Source organism: Diplotaxodon limnothrissa, linkage group LG14 (assembly GCF_057381915.1).
Source record: "Diplotaxodon limnothrissa isolate DT_005_m linkage group LG14, D_limnothrissa_male_GT1.1, whole genome shotgun sequence".
Lineage (NCBI taxonomy): Eukaryota > Metazoa > Chordata > Actinopteri > Cichliformes > Cichlidae > Diplotaxodon > Diplotaxodon limnothrissa.
The window spans coordinates 36,865,816-36,888,738 of NC_140609.1; the positions used below are offsets into that span (position 1 = coordinate 36,865,816).

A 22,923-nucleotide genomic window follows, 5' to 3' on the forward strand; every position below is an offset into this window, starting at 1 on the left:
TTTTTATCAAAGCACTACATTGAAAATTTAGAAAAATCTAAATTTGTATCTACCCCGTCTATTAAATTTGCCCGTTTAGTTGCATTATGAGAAATGAGAAAATAAAGCATATAAATGAGAAAATGAAAAACTGTAAAAGTCTACACATTCAAAAATGATGTTTAATCAATTTTGCATGTGGTTCTCATATGTTATGTCTGGATTTTACTGGGTTTTTTCACTATATTACCACAGGATTTATTAGAATATACTTTACACTATCTATACTTTATTCTTGCTGCTACCTTTGATGTTTTTTGTATATTTTTTTGTGTTCCTGGTAAATAAATCACTAATCTATATACTCTTGTTTTGTCTCTTCTACATAAGACTAAGTTTCTTTTCCCTCTTGATTTCTTCACCTATCCTCCTCTTTTTCTTTCATTTCTCTTATTTCCTGGCCTACCTACCGCAGGCTTCCTCCAGATAACTCCAGAGAGTTCTCCTCAGGCCCAGCAGAAAGGTGAGGTAGGGGGTGAGGCAGATGTCTCGGGGTCTTTCTGCCTCCACACCTCAGGGCTCGACTTCACCACCTCGCAAATGACCGAAGAGCACCAAATCTCTTCCTCCGAGGAGGGAACTGTCACCATGGTGACAAAGACCACCAGAATCACCCACCTGGCTGAAACACGAACAGACGAGTCTTCAACGACCACAGCAACAACAAAGACAACAACAGCAGCTCACCAGGTGTCAAAGTACTGAAGATGCTGGAATGGTATCTTTAATGTATTTTACTTTTCTTGTTATTGTTGTTTAGTTTTTTTGTGAGGTTGCCGTGTTAATATAAAGTAAACCTCTAATAAAAGGACAATTCATCCCCAAATTAGTGATACATTAGTTTTTTCTTCTGACCTGTAGTGCTGTTTATCTACTGAACTTTTTTGAACTGATTATTTGTGGGCTCCACGCATCATTTCTCCAGCTAATATCGCCAAAACTGGGCAACTCTAACCAAATCAATTTAGATGGATAAATAGTAACATAGCCCAGAGGAACACCGTGTATATTAATTTGGGGTTCATCTGTGCCTTAACAAAAAAAATTATATTATATTTTCATAGATGATGTATGAATGTGATGAACTACAATAACATTACATCAAGCAGTATTATTGTCATTATTATAGCTAAAGATTGCTATATATTTCCTTCTCTCATCTTACATGTGACGACTTTTTTTGTTACGGTTTGTTAGTTTAGTCCAAATTATTTATCCGATTTTGTTTGGTTTTTAAAGGTTTCACTCTGAATGTAAACATGTCGGACTGTTTCATTATTTATTTTTGTTTTGTGTTTGAAATGCGCTGGAAAGAGTCTTTTACTCACATCGACTTCATGGTTCATGATTCAGTTCCATGATCATTTAAAAATATTTCATTATGAACCATCACAACGTAGGCCAGAGGAATATTTATGTAAATAAAACAATATAATTGATTTTTTGAAGCTGTTTCCTTTTCAGTTCAAAATGTATTTTCATATTTACCAAAGCATAAATGATATTGTTTTGACCTGAAACAATGTTTTGTTTATCTTGAAGAAAAAGTGTGAACTTTCTGAGATTATGGGCTTTTTTTTGCCATAGTTTTATATATTAGCACATTTAGCCTGTGCTTTTTTTTTTTCCCAGAGACGGTCAGTGAGTAAGCAGGACGCTCTGGACTCTTTATCTGCTGTGGGGATCAAACCTGTGACTATCTGGTTATAGGTTGCTCTCAAATATTTAGCCCAACCTGCTGCTAATATATTTTTTATTAATGTTTTTACTGTACAATGCCAAAAAAAAGGGCACCACTGTATTTTTTGTGAATGAGGCTGTAGCTTTAAAATACACTGATATTTCTGAAGCTCGGCTGTTAAGTATTGTTGCGTTTCAAAACATCAGCAGTGAGCTGGACGGAAATTTGGGGATTTAAACCAGAAATTCAGAAATTTTAGAGAGGAAACTGTAAAGTTTATTCTGTTGATCCAAGTTGCTAAAAGGCTGCTAGAGTGAGACTAGTGGGGGTGGCGTGTCTTGATCTTGTTGCAAAGCAATCGTGTTAGAAAAAAAGGCCAGAAAACAGAGTTATAAATATTTCTAAAAACACCAAAAATTACTGTCGGAGAGATTGAAACTTTAAGTGCCTTTACCCAGTACAATTTAAACAATGTATCTACTATTTAATGTATAAACTGTTTTAAAATGGAATAATCTTCTTGAATATCAGTTTTTATGTCTCTAAATTTTGATATTTAAGTTTAATTTATAAACAAAGAACTTACCATTTATAAACATGTTTGTAATTTTTCTGGTATTCTGTTAAAACGTCCTACCTTAAAGGATACACCAATCAGGCTTTTTGAACGGTTTTCTATTTTCAAGTAGATGTAAAACATTTAAGAATAAACACTTTTATGTTTCCTTTATTTGGCTGACTGATGGAATGAAGCTGCGTGGTAAAATGCATGAATCCATAAAAGAGTTGTCTCATTAACAACGTTTAGCACAGTGCCTTTTTTTGCAGCTGAGAACTAGAACTTTAAAAAAAGCTGAGACGAATAGTGACATGTGAAGGTAACGCGCACTGAGGCAGGATGTACATGCAGAGAGATTTTTAACTTTCTGGTTTAACAAGGTCTTCGAATTTCTTTTTGATTCTAAGGGTTTCAGTGGCAAGTGTTTTGTCAGAGCTGCATTGAAAGAATGTTTGTAAAGATGTTACTTAAATAAAGTAATATTCACACAAAAAGTCTTCTGTCCTGTAGTCAAATTTTAAATAAATTTCAGTGAAATTTTCAAAGAGACAACATTATTTCCTACTCCATATTTTTATATTGCATAATTCTCATCTCAGAGTTATTCTTCATCATAAGCTGGGCCTTGGTGCAGATCCTCACTTCATTAAATGTCTGAAACAAGCTGTTTTTAGATCTTCACTTTAAGGCCACCCAACTTTCATAAACCAACTGCCCCCTGAATCGATGCCCCTCACAGGGGCAACGGGTAGGTGGAGCTTGTGTGTAGCACTTTGTGCCTTAATTGACCATATTAGGGAGATCCTCCCTCTATGACATCATCCCTAGCCAAGGGTATAAAAAAAATGACTGAAAAGGCTATTTAAAGCAGTTTATAGCAATTTATGGTGTGTGTATACTTGCCTCATTATTTGAAAACCACTTTATTTAATATAAGCATACACCATTTAAGAGTATGACAGAACATATGAACAAAGCACAACATGTACATTTTAAATTCCTAATATAAGAAACGCAGTGGTCTGGAAGCCCATTTAAATCCAGAAAAATAATTAAGACTCTTAATAATCTTTAATGTATTTCTTTTTGAATATTTTGACTATATGATACCAAAGCTCGGTTTTACTGGCCTGTTTATATTAGAGTTATGAAAAAGATCCATAGCACACGAATGAGGCTTATTGAAAATGTCTGGAGAGGAGGACTTTGGAGGGAAAAAGTAAATTGTGCACATGGATGTATGACGTCTTCTTTCTATGTGTGTGTGTGTGTCTGTGTGTGTCTCCCAATCTACTCATCTGCTGCTGTGATGATGCTGTGAAAACGTAGGCTCTCTGGTGAGAGTATGTGAGGCTACACTAATGCTGTATGAGGAGTAAACAATGCCATGAAGCAGAGACAGGGGAAAGTGCAGCATCACCAGCTACAAACTTACTGTTTTCAGTTCACTGAACAATTTCAGCATTTTTAAAATCTCATAATTTCATCCCTTTTAAAATAAAGTTTCTTTTGGCTAATACCAGGGTGTTTTTGTTGTTGTTGTATTTGTTTGGAGCCGGAATTAACCATATTTGGATGAATCCTTGCAAGTTCCGTTAGCAAGAGGTTAGCAAGGTAAATGCTAATGCTAAGCAATGGAAACATAAATTACTAGAATTTTAATCACTGAAACTAAAATCAGCGCCTCTTAGATGGTGTCATAACAATTTAAACATACTCCACACTGTACCTTAATATCCAATATGCTGTCACACACAAAAAAATGGTAAAATCATAAACAATGGGTGAAAGTAGCATCTAGTCTGCACTTTTACTACAACAAGCACAGGTACTGGCTCCCTGATAGGTGACTAACTCACTGTCCTAATATAGATAATGTAGATAATACAGTGAGTAGAAAAATAAACAGTTATTAATGCAATGAAACTCAACCATTACATAAACAGTAGCACTGTAGACCAAGTGACTTATGTAAACACAGACACCTGTGGCTAGTCTACTGGTAATTTTGGCAAATTAAGCTAACAAGTAATATAAAAAATGACCTCTAAAATTTCAGAATATTTACTCCTTTATTTCAAAAGCTTATAGAAATATGGAGAGAACACAAATACTTTCATAGGTGACCTGTGGGTGACATTTTCACTTTCCGTAACTGTTTCTCTTGTGTATATTTTTCTGCTGCACACTGAAAAAAAAATCAACTAATTTTATTGTTAAGTATTTTCAGAGAAAGCTGCTTGTCATATCTCAGGAATACATCAGAGAAACCGGGAGTGTGCCCAGAAAAAGCAAAAGTAGCCATATTTTTCTGTGATTTGTTACTTTTTCTAATAGTTATATTAATTAACTCACCAGTCAATAATAATTTTGCTACTGGGATTCTTTCACTTGTACTTAAAAAACACATTTCGTCTAAAATGTCCCATTTTGTTTGGTTGTTTTTTCAGAATAAACACATTTAAACTATTTTAATGGGGAATGGTTAAAATTCCAGACACTGTGTTTTTATTACATGTTATATTCACCTCTGAAAATGTCAGAAATCAACGTACATATGATAAATATTGTGTTAAATTCTAGATCTAGGTCTGAAGCTCCCAGTAGCAAACAAATAGATTCTGTTTGTTCTATTTTAGACCAGTGTGTTCTTTCTCCCTAAGTGTGGCATCACGAACCCTCCATACACTTCCGCTCGCCTCACCTCTCCCTGCTCTGTGTGGCACGAATCACGCCTCCTATCAGTGAGTGGGCTGTAAGTCAAATTAGCTCTTCGTCATCCTGCTCGCTGTGCACACCGGAGGCTACTGCGGTAAGATGCGGCGGCGCACGATGCCGAGCCGCGGCGGATGAGATGATGCGCAATGGCTGAACGAGTCGGGAGGAGAGAGCGAAAAAAAAAGAGGCTGTGCTCTGATTTAAACGATGGGGCAGGACTGAATGGATGTTCGAGCGATTTGTAACGTTTGTGGTGCAGGCCGAGTAGAAAGATGAGGCGGCGCTGATTCCACTTTAGGATGCTCCAGAGCCCGAGAGGAGGGGGAATAGGCTTCGTCTGTAAACAATAAGGAAGCAGAGGGGCATTAAGTAAAGGACACTTAATCCAGAGCCTGGACCTGAGACCCCGGGGCTTCGAAAAAGGTAAGAAACAATGAGCACTCGGCTGTGGGCATCCCTCTCAGGACATGCTGGCTGGGAACACAGGTAGTGCTGGTACACTGTGTGGTTTGACGTGGCTCATCTTCATCACAGTGGTGCTGATAGGAGTAGGCTAAGTATGACATACGTGGCTCAAACCTATTTTCGTCGCTTATGTGGCGGGTTATTGATGCTCTTCGGGTAAATCCTTTAAGCTGTGTGGGCAGGAGAAGTGGATTTATGGGTTTATGGCCACCTGTGTTTCGTTTTTAGTCTACTGGATGATTGTGTGTGGCTGATGCAACAACTAATCTAATTCTCACCACAATGCAAATGGTGTCAGTTCCCATTTTCATATATATAAAAGAGCCTGTTTGGGTCGGAGTAGTGGGAAAAGAAGTCACTTTGGATTCAAATGCATGACCTCTGACAGACTCACACCTCCCACACTGACTTACAGCTGCAACCCATTGAGCCAAACCAAAGTGAAGTCAGCATTAAATAATTTTAATATTTAAGCTTTTTATTTATTTGCTGGATTGGGCCTCCTCTTGGCGGGATCCTTGCTCTTTAATCATATCACACTACCTTATAATAAGTCTGCACTATGAGTCTTTAATTTCCATGTTTGTTTTATTTATTTTACCCATTCCCCTGCAGGGTGCTCTGTGACAGCTGAGTCAGTCCTCAGTGAGGAGAGGACAGTGAACGGGGAGGGCGGCGAAGCTCTGGAGACAGCGTCACTGAGCGTCAGCCTGGAAGAAAACAAACTTCTCATTTCCCTTGCTCTCATCAGCACTGACAGCTGGACATCACACCTGCATGTTTCTCTTCTTCATCAGGAGACTTTCTAAGTTGAGGAGTTATAGATGCAAACAGTGGCAGGTCGCCCGTCAGAAAAACAACTGATTCTGTCTTCAGATGCAGTCAGAATAATCTGCTAAAATATGAGATTACAAGGAGATTCATCTCCCTCCGGCCATGTTAGGAAACATCGTCTTCGGTACCACTGTCAGAATTAATCAGTGAGAAATTTGTTTTAGCTGTTTCATAGTGCCCAGTGATGTTTTTCTAAATGATGATCTTTTTACCTTTGAGCTGTCAGGCTGTGAATCAAGAATAGATTCTTGATTGTGGCAGCGCTCCCTCTCACAAATGAGAATTGAACTTGAGCCGACAGGCTGCATTTTAATAAAGGATAAGCAAAAACCAACCAATAAAACATAGATGAGGCCCACAACAAGCACTATGCTCCAGCAGAATAACAACAACAACTACCCGTGCCTGAGCATGTCAGGCTCTAGCCGGGAGATGCTCCAGAAATGCTCCAGAGCCTCTCTGCCCTTCCCCAGCCGACTGGAGCTGGGACTGGCCGATCTGCCGCTCATTCGGGGTCTCCGAGCCTGGGCCCTGTGTTCCAGGAATCGCCACAAGACTGCTAATCTGCTGGGAGGACAAGCACCCACAGCTCCTCCTGCAGGTCGAGGAAGTTCAGCGTCCTGCCCCAGGCCTGCAGATGTTTGCCTGAGTGGCGAGTGGAGTCGCATGGGATATGGGCTTCCGCTCGGGGTGGACAGTAGGCAGGCTGGAATCGGAGCTTTGGTAACAGTTGCCACTCTGAAGACCTCAGAGGGCAGCGGGAAGACTCAGACTCAGTGTTTGTTCCTCCGGACTGAGAAAGGAAGCTGTTTGTATTCAGCAGCTAAGCCCAACTCTGGAGTGACAACCAGTGCAGCATCCAGTGTGGTCGGAGGATGGCTGAGAGGAAAGACTGGAGTAGGAGGAGGACGCAGAGACACTCCAGCTGGGCCAACTCCACCGGCACAGACTGGAGCAAACCGGGTTAGGGTGCGATCGGGGCGGAGATGGAGGAAGTCTGGCAATGCAGCGTGCCGGGAGAAAACAGGCGTGAGCAGAGAGAGGCAGCAGAGGAGCAGGGAAGTTCCTGCTGGTGAAATCGCTGTGGAAGAAAGGCAGGAAGAGCAAGACAAAGGAGGCCTGGACTGTAAACAGTTTCCCACCCCACAGCAGGACAGCCGGCGAGCCAGATGCAGCCACAGCGTTTCTCCTAAATCCTGCGTCCAGTGTGGAAGGAGAGCACAGAGGAGGAAAAGCCAGGATGGACACGAGGGAGGCATCCCAAACAGGCTGAACAGTGAGGTGACGGGAATGAGGAAGGAAAGGCAAAAGAATGAAGAGGAGGATAAGGGAGGCCTCGGCAAGTTAGAGTCTTCCAGCTCTGTTTTGACTGAACTAAACCCTGACCTAGAATCTACCCGTTCTTACAGTGACTCCCACGACAGCTGCGATGTGGGAGAAACAAGAGAAACTGAGAGCAGCGAGGGGCAGAAGACACAAGCTTCTCAGAGCAAGGATGGCTATTCAGAGGAACAAGGGGACAGATACACTGAAGGAAATATCGTCACCCATGGACATTCTGGGTTGACTGATAATTTAAGACATAAGAACAGCGTTACTGAGAGAAAACCAAGTGAATGTCCCCGTGAAGAAGAAGAAGGGGCTAATGTAAACGGATTTTCTGATCTCGATGAAGCAGGTGAAGAATCAGAGAAAAGGGCTGAGTGTGCAGATGTTAAAGATGAAAAGGAGAACATCAGCGAGGCTCTTGATGAATTCTCCAGCTGGTGTGCAGTCTTTACGCCTGCCTCCAGCAGCACTGCAGTCTCCCTCACTTTTAACAAGTCAGCCGCACCCATAGAGGGCAGCGTCTGCAGTGCTGACCGTGAAACTTGTTGGGTTCAGGCTGAGCAGGAGAATCACGTTGAGGGGTATGAGCAAGAGGAAGAAAACTCTGAGGTAGAAGAACAGGCCAATGAGAAAACCACTGTGAATGAGGTATTGCATAATAAACCTCAATCTGTGTTTAAAAATGAGGAGGAAGTGTTACCTTCACCCCTCACAGATGGAGATCATTCCATCTCTGAGTCAGGCGAGAGGATTGTGGCAGACAAGAGCAGCAAATGTGGGACGAAAGATGAGCTGGAGTCAGAAGAAGGAAATTTAGAAGAGAGCCTCAATCCTGAACATGGAGACGGAGCTGGGGAAATTCGGAAGTCGGATGAATGTAAAGGAGAAGTCACACTCAAAGATAGTTATGAAGGGACAGAGATAAACCGTGCTTCAGAGGAAGACTGGAGGTTACAGGAGGTTGAAGATGAACACAGGAAGTGGGAGGAGGAGGATGGATACACCTGTGCACAAACAAGCAATGCCCCTGTTGAACCAAGTGGAGAGACTAACATCACTAACACTGCCTGCACCAATCTCCCCACCTCCCCTGCGCTCTCCCAGGCTAATCCTGCCCCTTCCCTGCCCACCCTGGGATCCATGGCAACCGGCCTGCCCTGTCAGGAGAGGGAGGAGGAGGAGGAGGCAGTCAGTGCAACAGCAGGAGACAGAGAAGGAGGCCAAGAAGGGAAGAGAAGAGAGCTGGAGGAGCAGGGTGAGGTGGAGAGTGGCTCCACCGTGGCCACTGACGAAGGGAGGAAGGAGGAGGAGGAAGATGAGTTTGGAGTGTTCATGCAGGCGGAGGGAGAGCCAGCCTGGAGCGAGGAGTTCACCATGTCTGCCTCAGTGCCTTGTGGGAGCAGAGAGAGTGTTGGTGAGTCTCGTGGTTGTTCATTCTCTGTCCCTTTCTGTGTTTACGAGCCAGGCTTTCCTCTCATTTTAGTATCTCTTTCACTCCTTTGGGATCTTTGGTAAATTTGCCTTTCTGTGTGCTGTAGGCTTGGATCTGTTGGTCCTGGACAACAAGGCTGACACAGAAAGGCTTCAGAGATTTTCAGAAAAAAGTCAGAAATGTGCAGATTTAGACTCTTTAACACTCTTTGTGTTGTGTTGGGGAAACAAAGAGTGAATGGCAACGACTCCCTCAGAGAATTAGTGCATTTTTAACCTTTTGTACACTTTGAGGAATGCAAGTGTACACAATCTGTTTTCAAGAAGCGCACAAGTAGTTATGCACAAGTGGGTATTTACTTTTATCTTTCCAAAATCCTGCTGCTGTTATAGTTTCTATTTTATGAAGATGTGTTTGCGGGGATAAAGCAGCTGGAAGTCCTTACTTAAACTGCATTACTATGTACTATTTAAATACTGCAGACTTAATTTTTACTGTTTGTTAACTCCCTCCTCAAGAATTGAGATCTAATTATCTGGATCTAAGTTAGTGTTTTATAGAGAACATCAAGATATTTTGCAGGTTTTTAATATTGTCGCCCTCAAAAGATCCATTCAAAAAAATAAAATAAAAACACTGGACTGAGATCAACTCCAAAAAGCAGTTGGGCCCTTCCTTATCTTTGGTACAACTTTTCCTACAAATCTACCTGATTCTTTTCGACTAATCCTGCTAACAAACCCATCTCAAAGCTTCCTGGGTACGCGGAATTAAAAAATATTGGACACCATCATTCAGTGCAAGAAGGTAATTGAGAAGAAAATATTTTTATTGGATTTTTTAAAGAACTGTATGATGAACAAAATAAAGCAGTGCTAGTACCTGAATCATAAATAAATGAATTTAATTAGTAGTCTGACAGTATGATGGCTCTTATCTGCTACACTCTTGAAGCAGACACGCGCAGGTATGTCAGATCTTTTACTCCTTGCGCCTCGTTGTTTTTCTCTCACAGCCGGTGTTAATCAGTCGTAATGATCCCTCATTCTGCTCCGTTTAGCTAATCACCTAAATCATGTTAAGCCCAGTTTCCACAGGGGGGCTAAATGAGGCTGTGCTGAGGTTGGTGCATAATTATGTCTCAGTCTGTTCTACTGAAAAGTATTTCTGTTTATTTTAACATGTTGCTGATGGCTTATCAGTCAACATTTATCATCAGAGGGACTGATGTATGTAAAAGGGCAAAAATTAAAGGACCAGCTATAAAACCTAAAGGCTTGCTTCACCCACATTACTTATGCATATTTTCACACTTATCTGGCCTTTTAGTTTATTTTGGTTTTAATTATTAGTAATTAAAATGGGCTTTCAATAAACATGTGAGTTACAGTAGCAAATGTTCATATTAAACATGGCTGAAGTTGTTTTTTTCTATCTGTGGCTCTGTATGATGTCACTTATGATGGGCATCCCTAATAAGGCAATCTCAGGCACTGAAGCCCCACCCACATTCTGTTTAAGCATCTCAATGAGGGCCAGCCAATCAGGAAAATGCTGGCTTAAAAGGAGGAGGAGATAAATCTACTTGTTTCACACAGTGGATAAAGTGAAGTAGTTCACCATGACCCAAAAGTCTTTTAATAAATAGCTACAGTACTAAGATGGAGACAGAAACTTCAACAGACAAGAATGAGTGTAACAAACACCTTTCATAGCATTTGCAAACAGAGGTCTGGCTGTGCCTGTGTGAAATCTGGGAAAATACATATTATAAATCTACACTGAATATAACAACAAGGTTGAAAAAAATAGCTTGAAATAAAAGTAGTGAGAGGCAGAAAAAACATGGAAAAACATTTGATTGGAAGTGTGTTCCGGAACAGATTGTTTTAACTCATTCCTCCATAATGATACATTTGATCCCTCAGTGTATATCAATAAAGATGCCGTTTGAAGGGTACCTGCAAAGGCAGCGACCACCCTCACTAACATGTGATGCAAACTTAGTCAATTTGTTCTGTAAACAGGCCTGAAATGGGGGTAAAGAGTTAAAGTAAGGCAGCCTGATAATCATACAGCTAAAACACATGCTGTAACTTAGATGACGTAAATAAGTTGTTGACCAGTAGTACTTTTAATCTTGTGATAAATATGCAGAGTTCTTTCTTGCCTTGGTAGGCATCACTTACCAGCACAGTGGAAATAAGACTGTAGTTTGTCCTGACCTGGATTCCTAACTGATCTCCCCGTCTCACTACACGGTATTAATCATTCAGAGTCGAGCTAAGAGAGGGGGAGGAAGCAAACAGGCCAGTGAGCTCTCCTGTTAGCCTCAGGTTATTGGGCAACGGGTGAAAAGGAAACAGTCTCACAGACAAGTGTCTGATAGATACATCGTCGGATAAATACACCGAGCAATGGAGAGCGACGTGTAGATGTGTCAAAGCAGCAGGGATCGAAGAGAGATACAAATATTCGCTGAAATGTTTCCACGCAGTGAGATGTCGCGGTGAGATTAAAGTCCAACATACAAACTCAAAGAGTCCCGCAGAGTCTGGTACAGCAGGCAACTTTTTAAGCAACAGCAGGAAGCAGTCACAGCCATAGACAACACAATGATACGACAAGGTGATTAACAGAATAATAAATGCAAGTTGTCTTGCTGTGCTGCTGACAAATAGAAAGCTGAAGAGCTACTAAAACTGTGGGTTTTAATTCTGGCACATCTAATAATAATTTAAAATATTAGCATGGTGCCTCCGTAACCAAGATTTACAGGTGTCCCCTAAATGCATCACATGCAAGAAAAACAAAGTTTGCTTTGGATGTTACATTCGGTGGAAAAAGGAACTCCCCATCAATCAGACGACCTCCTATTAACAAGAACTGGGAAACAGTGGGAAGGAAAAACTCCCTTTTAACAGGAAGAACCCTCCAGTGGAAGGGAGGGGCAGCACTGGACAGGACAGGACTGGTCAACAGTATTTTGGATGCACATATTGTCTGTCCATCCATCTTCTGAACTGCTTTTCCAGTTCTTGGTCACAGAAGACTAAAGTCTGTTCCAGGTGTCGCATGAAAAATACTGTACCTCCCTTTAAAAAGCATCAGGTCTATTTTATAGGTTAGCTGCATCCATCTGCACAGAGCACGTGAGGACGACAGGAACGGCTTAGTCTGCAACAGTAAGACTCCATGAATTGAAACCATCTAAAGCATCTTAGAAACTTGTCAAGGTTTAAGTAGACTGAATAAACAGTTAGTGAAGATATGCAAAGATCAGACAGAGATTTCTTAAATTATTAGTTGGATGTGTTGTAGGGTCTGTAGAATTTAATTTAATTTTCCAGCATTTAAAAACGATTGTGGACATTTGTACAAAACAGTTATTGGGATTCTTCATTCATTTGGATAAACTGGCCCCGTTTGGAAGCCGTCCTAGTAATTATTGTCACCTTTAGCACCAATGCTGCTGTTGCTGTATTATAATACAGGGTTAATGCCCATTATTGTCCTTTAAGAGCATCGAAAGCACATACTACAGGGAGTGCAGAATTATTAGGCAAGTTGTATTTTTGAGGAATAATGTTATTATTGAACAACAACCATGTTCTCAATGAACCCAAAAAACTCATTAATATCAAAGCTGAATGTTTTTGGAAGTAGTTTTTAGTTTGTTTTTAGTTTTAGCTACTTTAGGGGGATATCTGTGTGTGCAGGTGACTATTACTGTGCATAATTATTAGGCAACTTAACAAAAAACAAATATATACCCATTTCAATTATTTATTTTTACCAGTGAAACCAATATAACATCTCCACATTCACAAATATACATTTCTGACATTCAAAAACAAAACAAAAACAAATCAGCGACCAATATAGCCACCTTTCTTTGCAAGGACACTCAAAAGCCTGCCATCCATGGATTCTGTCAGTGTTTTGATCTGTTCACCATCAACATTGCGTGCAGCAGCAACCACAGCCTCCCAGACACTGTTCAGAGAGGTGTACTGTTTTCCCTCCTTGTAAATCTCACATTTGATGATGGACCACAGGTTCTCAATGGGGTTCAGATCAGGTGAACAAGGAGGCCATGTCATTAGTTTTTCTTCTTTTATACCCTTTCTTGCCAGCCACGCTGTGGAGTACTTGGACGCGTGTGATGGAGCATTGTCCTGCATGAAAATCGTGTTTTTTCTTGAAGGATGCAGACTTCTTCCTGTACCACTGCTTGAAGAAGGTGTCTTCCAGAAACTGGTAGTAGGACTGGGAGTTGAGCTTGACTCCATCCTCAACCCGAAAAGGCCCCACAAGCTCATCTTTGATGATACCAGCCCAAACCAGTACTCCACCTCCACCTTGCTGGCGTCTGAGTCGGACTGGAGCTCTCTGCCCTTTACCAATCCAGCCACGGGCCCATCCATCTGGCCCATCAAGACTCACTCTCATTTCATCAGTCCATAAAACCTTAGAAAAATCAGTCGTGAGATATTTCTTGGCCCAGTCTTGACGTTTCAGCTTGTGTGTCTTGTTCAGTGGTGGTCGTCTTTCAGCCTTTCTTACCTTGGCCATGTCTCTGAGTATTGCACACCTTGTGCTTTTGGGCACTCCAGTGATGTTGCAGCTCTGAAATATGGCCAAACTGGTGGCAAGTGGCATCTTGGCAGCTGCACGCTTGACTTTTCTCAGTTCATGGGCAGTTATTTTGTGCCTTGGTTTTTCCACACGCTTCTTGCGACCCTGTTGACTATTTTGAATGAAACGCTTGATTGTTCGATGATCACGCTGCAGAAGCTTTGCAATTTTGAGACTGCTGCATCCCTCTGCAAGATATCTCACTATTTTTGACTTTTCTGAGCCTGTCAAGTCCTTCTTTTGACCCATTTTGCCAAAGGAAAGGACGTTGCCTAATAATTATGCTCACCTGATATAGGGTGTTGATGTCATTAGACCACACCCCTTCTCATTACAGAGATGCACATCACCTAATATGCTTAATTGGTAGTAGGCTTTCGAGCCTATACAGCTTGGAGTAAGACAACATGCACGAAGAGGATGATGTGGACAAAATACTCATTTGCCTAATAATTCTGCACTCCCTGTATGTACTAAGACTTAATGTGCATGTGCCTGTGTGTGTGTTTGATAACAGCACTTGGGAAGCATGTTATCACCAGTGAGTCGACCCTCTGGACGCCAGGCAAGACGGACAGCTCGTTCCACCAGTCAGGCGACACCTGGACAGCCTTCCCTCAGGATTCATCAGATGAAGGTGGAGACGTTGTGGAGCAGTGGTGGCCAGCCAGTGCTGTGGAGGAGAGGAGAGACAGACTCTCAGCCAATCAGAACCTGGTACAGTTGTCCTTCAGTAACTGCTATAAAAACGGTTCTGTTTGTTCAGTAAGAGCTAAAGTGGCCATTACATCCACTTCACTGAGTCCACAAACTCCTCAGGATTGGTTCATTTGTGTCACAGCATTGAATTTCTGTCTTGCGTGGTTTGTCTCTGTGACTCTAACCTCTGTTTGCACTTCCTGTACCATCGATCAGGGATGCTCGGTGGATTCAGGGAGTTATTTGTGTAGTTACTCAGTCCCCTGTGGATCATGCAGTAGAAAAGAATTATTCAAGTTTAAATCTATGCATTATTTGCTCCATCTGCTATTCTTAGTGTCTGGTAGATATAGCTGGCCCTGGGTGAAATGTACAAAAACCTTCGTGTGTGTATTGTATCTTGGCTATAACTTAGAGAAGGAGTTTAGTTTCACGTCCAAATCTCTGTTCATGCAGGATTTGTTTTTTGGTGAGAGATGGGGTGATTTTAGTGTTATCTGTGTGGGTCACTAATTTTTATCCAGTTGAAAGTGTATATGTCTGTACCTAAAATTTCCCCCTTTTTCTCAGTTGGCTGTGCCATTACCATGGAAACACGGCTCACCCTGATGTAACCCTGCAGGAGGAGTGACTAAGTTTTATGAGTAAAAATTAATCAGTATTTTCTCCAGCGTTATAACTCACATTACCCCAGCTTCTTTTTTTTTTTTCTCCTTAAAAATAAAATTTAAAAATAAGAAGTCAGCACTGCGGGGAGAGTCTCCCAGTGGACATTAAGCACAGTGCAAAGATGCAGATGAAAAATGAGCCCTGCCCAAAACTGCAGTGAAGCAGAGTGAGAGGAGACTGGCTGTTTTTAAATAAGTTGGTTCATGTGCCTGTGGTGCCACAAGGAGACCTTTATGAAAATAAAGTATTAACTTTTCATGTAATGAACCATAAATGCATATTTTTTTCCTAAATGCTGCAAATGTGTTTTTGATGCTTGTGTTTTGACTGTTTTCTTGCGGTGTGCTGAGCTCTCAAGCTGTATTTGATGAGCTCTCTCTGTATTTACTGCAGGCGGCTGTCTTTGCTGAAGCCTTCCCCTCATTTACTGGCTCATCCTCAAGTGACTCCTGTGACCTCAGTACTGTTCCCACACTGAGCCAGCTCCTCAGAGGCGGAGCAAGCCACGACCAGGGGTAGGTGAACCGTGCTGACGAAGGCCATCATGTGTAGCGATGACTCTAGATAAAAGATGGATGGGAATAAACCTAAGAACCTGAGTGAAGTCGGTGCACAAGTACCTTCAATGTACATTCTTCAGCTCTCTTTATCCATGCCATCAGTAAACACTTTCCTGGTTTCAATCATTAGTTTCAGCTTTCACCAAAGACAGCACAAGTTTAATTTAGTAACGTGTGTTTCCCACCATTTCCCACAAGGATAAGCAGAAGAGATTAGATGGGATGTTTCCCACTAGTGTCTAGAAGGATGATAAAGTAGGCTGTGATTCAGGGCTAATGAAACCAGTCATAAATTCTGTTTTGATTTCTATATTGTTGCATAAGTACTCTGTACTGAATGGATCAGACCCCCAAAATCATCAGACTCAGTTTTACTCCTGCAAATTTTTATGATTGTATTTTGACAGATTGTCATCCTTCACCAAACTCCAAATTGATTTGATAAAAGAGAACAACAAGATCTTTTTAGATCTTTCTCATAAATATTGAACTTTTTCTTCTTCATAAAACTATTCCATAAATTCACCATTTTAACAGAAATACTGTGTTTTCCTTACATAATGTTGACTCTTTTTCTTAAATATTCATACTTGTTTTTAAAGAAAATACTTGTAACAATTACCAAAAACTATCATTCAGGGAAACTTTCATTTTAAACAATCTGTATGGGGTTCATTTAAAAAAATATATCATTATACATACAAGTCCTTTTTTAATGGAATTATTCACAAAATTACCTCCTTGTCCCTCCAACACTGAATTTCTCTAAATCATTTGTGTCATTTTACTCGAGTCAAACAGGAATGAATACAAAATGCATAATTTGATGTTCTTTTATGGTGTCGGTGGTTTTACGAGATAAAACACTATACGTTGACAAGTTGAAAGAAAATGTGGCCACCTAGTGGTGACTGTGTGAAGTGCAACTACATTTCAAGGAACTGTTAGAATTTGTACCCCTGGACAGCCTAATAGGAGCAACCCTTGAATTTCAGATATGCTTACAGAACAAAATGACTGGGTTGGTGAGGGTGCTCTCTGCCTGTGCAGCTACCCTTGAAAAAACCTGGGAACTATTCTAGTGGTCGTAAAACCACCTTCTGTGGTCACAAACAAAGATGACCATGCTGACCACACTGTCACATAGGACAGAGAAAGAAACGTACTTCTATCCCAAAGGTTCGCCACAGCAGATTGCATCCATATTGGATTGTGTAGAAGTTTTACACCACATACCCTCCTCTTTATCCAGGCTTGTGACCCCTGAGCTTTTGACTCCTATACAGAATCTTGATCTTGAATCTTTGAAAAGCAATCATTTAAAACAAATGTTCTTCTTGTGCATGAAATCGTGTGTCTGTGTCTTTGAACCTTTAGGCTGTTGGACAGTTTCCATGACTTGAACAAAATGATCGGCCAGAGATATAAGAGAGCCAACGGCGTGTCTCGTAACCTGCTGCTGAAGACTTTACACCTGGAGCAGCCGCACACTGTGAGTAAAGACCGACACCATGCACATGGAAATGCGAGCCCAGCAGCTTTGGAGACGAGTGCGTCTTAATCGCTCGCTGCGGACATGTTTCAGTGTTCACAATCTGATAGAAAACACTTAAGAAATCAAATTTTACAGCAAATGTTCCGTCTCTTTACTCATAATTTGCTGCAGGGGAATTAGCACAGAGCACTTAGTGTTCACTTTCAATTTGTGAAGCTTCGCGGTTGTTAAATTGAATTCGTCAACACAGCCTTAGCATGTAACACGAACTGATAGTGCTGTTTGACCGATAGCCTTGAAACCTGCAGCCTCATTCAAATGATGCGACTGCTGTTTTATGCAGAACGCTCAGTACACGAACAGCCCCGGGCGCGCTGCTGAACCGAGTCACATCAGAAAGCTACAAGGCACCTTCAAAATATGCAAGTGTGGGGTTTACCCGTCCACTGTGTGACTGCTTGCTACAGGCCAGAAGCAGCAATCAACATTATCACAGTGCATGAAATGTGAATTTAATGATCATTTTATCTATGCTTCTTTTTTCACTTGTCCCTGCTTCGTTATATTTTAAACTGGGTTACAGCAGAGGGCCAATTTGCAGCAGCAGATAAATCATCTCATCACAAAGGTCTTATTTTACTCAATTATAGTCTTCGTCGTTAATTTTTCCACAATGCTGCATCTTTCACTCTAACTTATATTTGAATTTATGTATTGCTGTTTAATTACTTTGCTACTGAATGTGGTGTGAAAATACCACTTTTTGGTTTTCATTATCATTTGACTGGGGTGTTATTTTCTAATCGAGCAATTATTAAATTATAAAGTCTTCAGTAACCTTTCTAATTAACAATTCAGACATAAAGATAGAAGACTGAGAATAGTTCTTAATAGTTTTTAAAGAAAGGTAACTGATTTAAAAAAAAATCAAATTGAGACTGGTACGATAAAATTATGCTAAGCTAGGAACTACAAAAGCTAAAACCTCTGCAGATTAACAAAATAGCCAAGGTTATTGATACAAGCTACAAGAAATTACCACCGGGATGGGCTATAATAGAGGAATATTGTTAGACACATTGAGAAAACAAACAAAAGAGGTGTGGAGATTTAAGGTAATTGGAAGGAATGACCAAAAAAAGGAGAAGCAAAGTGTTGCTGTTTAAGGTTAAAGATGCCCTCGGCTGAAAAGAGACGGGACTTGAGGTAGTATATTTGAAATCTGGGTTATATCCAGATGTGCAAACGTGCAGCGCTGACATGGGGGCCTACAGTTTATCAGACAATAGATGTTTACATGTGTCGTACTGGCTGTGCAGCAATGATAAAGCATGCACAAATCAAATGTTCACTGAAGGTCAAAGTGATATTGTTTACGCAGGCGACAACAGTGGAGGACAGGATGAAGTAGGGTGGTGTTTCAGCTGTCGGGTGTTTAGTGCAAGCCAAAATTTGAAGGTGAACTTTTATTTTGTTTATTTCTGCAGAAAATAGTCTGAAATGTTGTCAGTATGTCTTTTGATTGCAGGCACTTTTGCAGCATCTGGACCTAACGCAGTACCTTCAGCAGTCTCGCTGCCTCTGGTTCAGATCGAGTGCTCTTTTGAAGTAGGCCACGTTTCTGTCAGAGGGGATGTTTGCTGTCTCTTCGGCTCCCTTGTTAGCGTTACCTAGATTTTCCTGATAGATGGCTCTGTTTGGCACAGGAATGTCTTTTTCCATATTTTTCAGATAACTTCCCTTGCTCACAAATTTTGTAATCCTCCTCACTACCAATCAAAGCTGCCAATGTGAACAAATATGTTCAATTTCAATTTGATTCATTGCTTTTTGTAAGTTGTATATTGCAGTAAATATAGCTGACAGTGCTTTACTCAGGAAAGGGGTTTGGTAGGTGGCCTCTTTCTGTAACAGCTGTGTTTTGTTTGATCCAAAAAGATCTGATGCCTTTTAAAGTAACATTTGTAGCTTGCTTTAGAGGAACTGTGTCGAAATGCTTTATATAATCTCTACAGACTTATTAGAACTGGATGATTGATGTGGAGCCAGGACAGCTAGAGTCAAATAATGGGTTTTTATCTGGAGTAATCTATATTTGGTGGTATGGCTCTGAAAAAAGCTGTGGTTGGGTTGCAAATCAGGCTGCAGATCCACAGCATGTATTTCTTGCCCGTAAGAGGATCAGCTGAACCATCAGCTGATTGGAGCTTTTATCAATATCAGCTGATCTTGTGACAGAGCTCGACTTTACGGTCTGCCTGAACTACTGCTAATGGTTCATGCTCATTATAGGTATTACTACATTTTAAACTGACAACATAGCAGTGTAATCACTGACTGTAACTCACCGCCATAGATATCGTGTGTTATATGATGGCTATGTGACAAGCAGGTTGTGGACGCAAACTCAGAACAACTGGAAACAGGAATGAACTTAAAAAAAAACAGTTTTAAAACTGAATATTCATATTAATACAAAACCTAAAGCAAGAGCAAAGAATTCAAATACTAGCAAACTTCAAGGAGACACAGAACAAGGAGATGCACGGCCATGAGGGACAATCTGACAAGGAAAAAGGACAGACTCAAACAATAGATTCAAGATAACAAAGGGAAAAGTAGCAGGTGGCAGCATAGCTGAGGACACTTGCACCAGCAGAATTCTGGGTACGATCCGGTGATGTTGATGTTTTCCAGATTTGTGTGTTTATGTGTGCGTTTGCAGATCCAAATGGAAGTTTTGTTATAAGGAGGCAGAGTCCAGTTCAACTCTCACATTAGAAATCTCAGTTTATTTACAGATCAGGCGTCCTGAAAGAGAGAGGGGAGTGTGAGGTGTTTTTTCTACAAGGTTGTCAGTGCTCCCCCTCCTCGTCTGGGCTCACACCTCACAGTTCTGATAATTGGTCTTCATTGTAAGATCATTGTAAGGGAAACCACGCTCACATCTGCTGTGTCATCCTAATCAGAGCTAATGGCACTGTGGGCTTTGAGCCTACGACAAGTCAATAATTCTATAATTATGGATTTGATTTTATCATTTGTTCATATTTGTTGTAACCTTCTCTCTGGCTAGTTGATAAACTACGCTGTAGTCAGCTGTGTTGCTGATTTTAGTTTTCATCTTTGCAGGAAAGCAGACCTGCTTCCTCGACAGCAAACTGCCGCCTCTCCCCTGGCCTCCCCTCAGCCAATCAGCATGCTCAACATGCCGCTGCTAAGCGACGGCTGTCCTATGACTACAACAGGAACATCATGGAGTAACTCTGTGGACCTCAGCTCTGGTTTGGCTGTCAGCATTCACAATGAAGGACTCCAGGTTTTAACATGTTTCCCGAGGCTCCGGATTCACAGCATGTTAAACTGCAAGTCAAGCACTCATCGACCTGCTGACTCTTTGCACACTTCCTGGTTATTTAAGCCTGAGACAGCGAGGAGAGCTGGTGTCTCCTCCACCACCTGCTGATGTATACTGGGGGAGTGGTTTTTTTTATATCACGTGTTCATCACCTTGTTCACTATCACCACTACCACCCATTAAGTCTCCACCTTATCTACTGAGATTCTTTGGAGCATTGTGACCCGTTACAAGGTACACGCCGCCACCTTAAAGGCACTCTAATTTTTTCCTCCATAAACAGAAATAGATCTGAAGTACCACTGCTTTTTGTCTCAAGGGTAGAATAAATATAAAGGAGATAAAACTCACATGGGGTGAACTTAAATAATAAAAATAAATATTTAAGGCAGAAGAAGTCACTTTGATGAGTGACGAAACGTTTCTCCCACTGAAATCGCTACGTCCAGATGAACAGAATCAACCTTTTGGGGTATATAAGACAACGTTTTACACACATTGGCGGCCCTGTTATTCATGATTTTGGAACTCTGACATGCCGGTTGTTTAGCTTTCATTTGCAGTCTCTCGTTTTTTGTCGTGCAGATATGGAAGAGTGTAATTGGGGCAAAAAGTTATTGCCTCCAGTGTTGCTGATCTAACAGTCAAACAAAATAATATTGCACTACACTACAGTTTAAATTTGAAATAGATTTTTTTATTAAGTAGGAAAATCCCAGTTCTGAAAAAATGGCATTCTTCATATACTATATGCTGTATACTGTAAGCATATTCATAGAATATGTCAGGCTGAAAGGGGAAAAACATCTGGGGTTATTGGTTAAGTTTCAAGCCATTTATAACTCATGAAGACACAGCTTTACTTCATGCAAGGGGCCTTTAAGGCTTCTCCTTATTTCCTGTCATGTATATACTCTTACATTGATGGATGCTCGTGTTAAACATGGGTTCAAATATTGAGCCTAAAGCTCTGACGTCAGACTACTCCAAACACACTTTTTTTTCTACTTTTTTCCTACATATCATTTCAGTCACACAGGTGTGGCTGTGAGCACTAAAGCCCCGCCTACCTGTGTTCAAACCAATCAGGAGAGGCTCTAATACAGCTTTCAGACGGAGTATGAGCTGGGCGGCTGCATCAATGGCCAGTGTGAATTTTGAATGAGCAGAACAGGTACAAGACAAACTGTGTCAACATGACATTTTAAATTACCCAAGCATCTGTACTTTTCAGCTATTTCAAATTGGACTAATAAGCGATTGTGATGGAGGCATACATGTCTGTATTATTGAGTGCCAAGTCAGGTAAATGGGAACTATCCAGAAAACTAGATTTGTAGTTATATTTCCAGCCACGTTTTATGAAAGTAGCATAAAGTTCCAGTCTTCCTCCCGGAAAAGATCTCTGGGTTTAATTAGAGAAGAAGACTCGATGACACGATGCTTGTTTTTGTTCTGTAGCTCCATTAATGTGGTGGCCTGACCCTTTGTAACAGCTTCACTCCTCCTCAGTTTTCCTGTCTGTAGCACCTCTACAGATGTCACCATCACCTGGATTCATGCACACGTTCAGTAGAAGTAACAGAAAAACCTTTTGTCTAGTCGTGTCATCACACAGAAGATCAAAGTTGAGCATTGTTATTTTTTTCAAAAGCCTAGAGCAGATATAATAATGAGTACTAAAGAAAGATCAAGACTTTTTGTTTTAATTTTGTTTACATTTGACATTTTGATGCATGTGCTTTCATTGTGTATTTGCTACTGAAAAGCCAGTGACAGGAACAGGTCTCAACTTTGTTCTGGTTCCTCAGAGAAACAAGTTTGTCTTCCAGTTAGTGCCAACAGAGAAAGTGCCAATGTTTACGAGGTTACGGAAGTGATTTCAGGAGGAAATGTTTGTCTTGTTTCTCAAACACACTGAAGTGGACTCAACAAAAGCATGTGATGTTCCACCTTTTTCTTTCTTTGTCTTTCTGTCTCGCTTCTTGTCTGCCGAATGTTTCAGTACATTCGTTTTAGTTCAGCGCTGTTCTGTAGTCGAGTCCACTTCATGGGCAAAACTTGAATTTAGCTGCCAGTCAAAATGATATTTTATGAGAATATTGTTCACATTATGCCGATCATGCGCCGCGTTTCTAATTTGTGTCACCTCAGAAAACTTTAAGTCGCTCTGTTGTGTATTTCAATTGTTAACTCTGTCATCTGTGATGAAATTCAGAATCAGTCGTGTGTGTGTGTGTGTGTGTGTGTGTGCCATTTATACAACATTCAAATTCTTGAAAAAATTGGATATTTTCTGTCACAATGAGGAGGATCCAGCTGTCACCTTGTTGACTGATGTAATAAAATGGCTAATGCTTCCTCCTGACATGCAGAATTATGTGACCTGTTGATTTCATGAAGAGGGAACCACTGGCTGACTAGTAACTCGGATAAAATCATCACAT

General features: G+C 40.9%; 2 protein-coding genes across 2 annotated transcripts in view; both read left to right on the forward strand.

Annotated features, from left to right (window-relative positions):
* The window catches only part of prx (periaxin), a 28,463-nt gene extending 25,681 nt beyond the window's left edge, over nucleotides 1-2,782 (forward strand). Inside the window, exon 9 of the mRNA XM_085370219.1 lies at nucleotides 455-2,782. Within this exon, the coding sequence (XP_085226345.1) occupies nucleotides 455-744 (290 nt within the window). The 3' untranslated portion in view covers nucleotides 745-2,782. The remainder of the gene's footprint in view (nucleotides 1-454) is intronic.
* Nucleotides 2,783-6,644: 3,862 nt separating this feature from the next.
* On the forward strand, nucleotides 6,645-20,382 carry LOC146619344 (uncharacterized). Its single transcript, XM_085371409.1, has 5 exons — nucleotides 6,645-9,039; nucleotides 14,213-14,412; nucleotides 15,457-15,578; nucleotides 17,001-17,115; nucleotides 20,251-20,382. The coding sequence occupies exons 1-5, from the start codon at nucleotides 6,645-6,647 to the stop codon at nucleotides 20,380-20,382; spliced, it is 2,964 nt and encodes a 987-aa protein (XP_085227535.1).
* The last annotated feature ends 2,541 nt before the right edge of the window (nucleotides 20,383-22,923 follow it).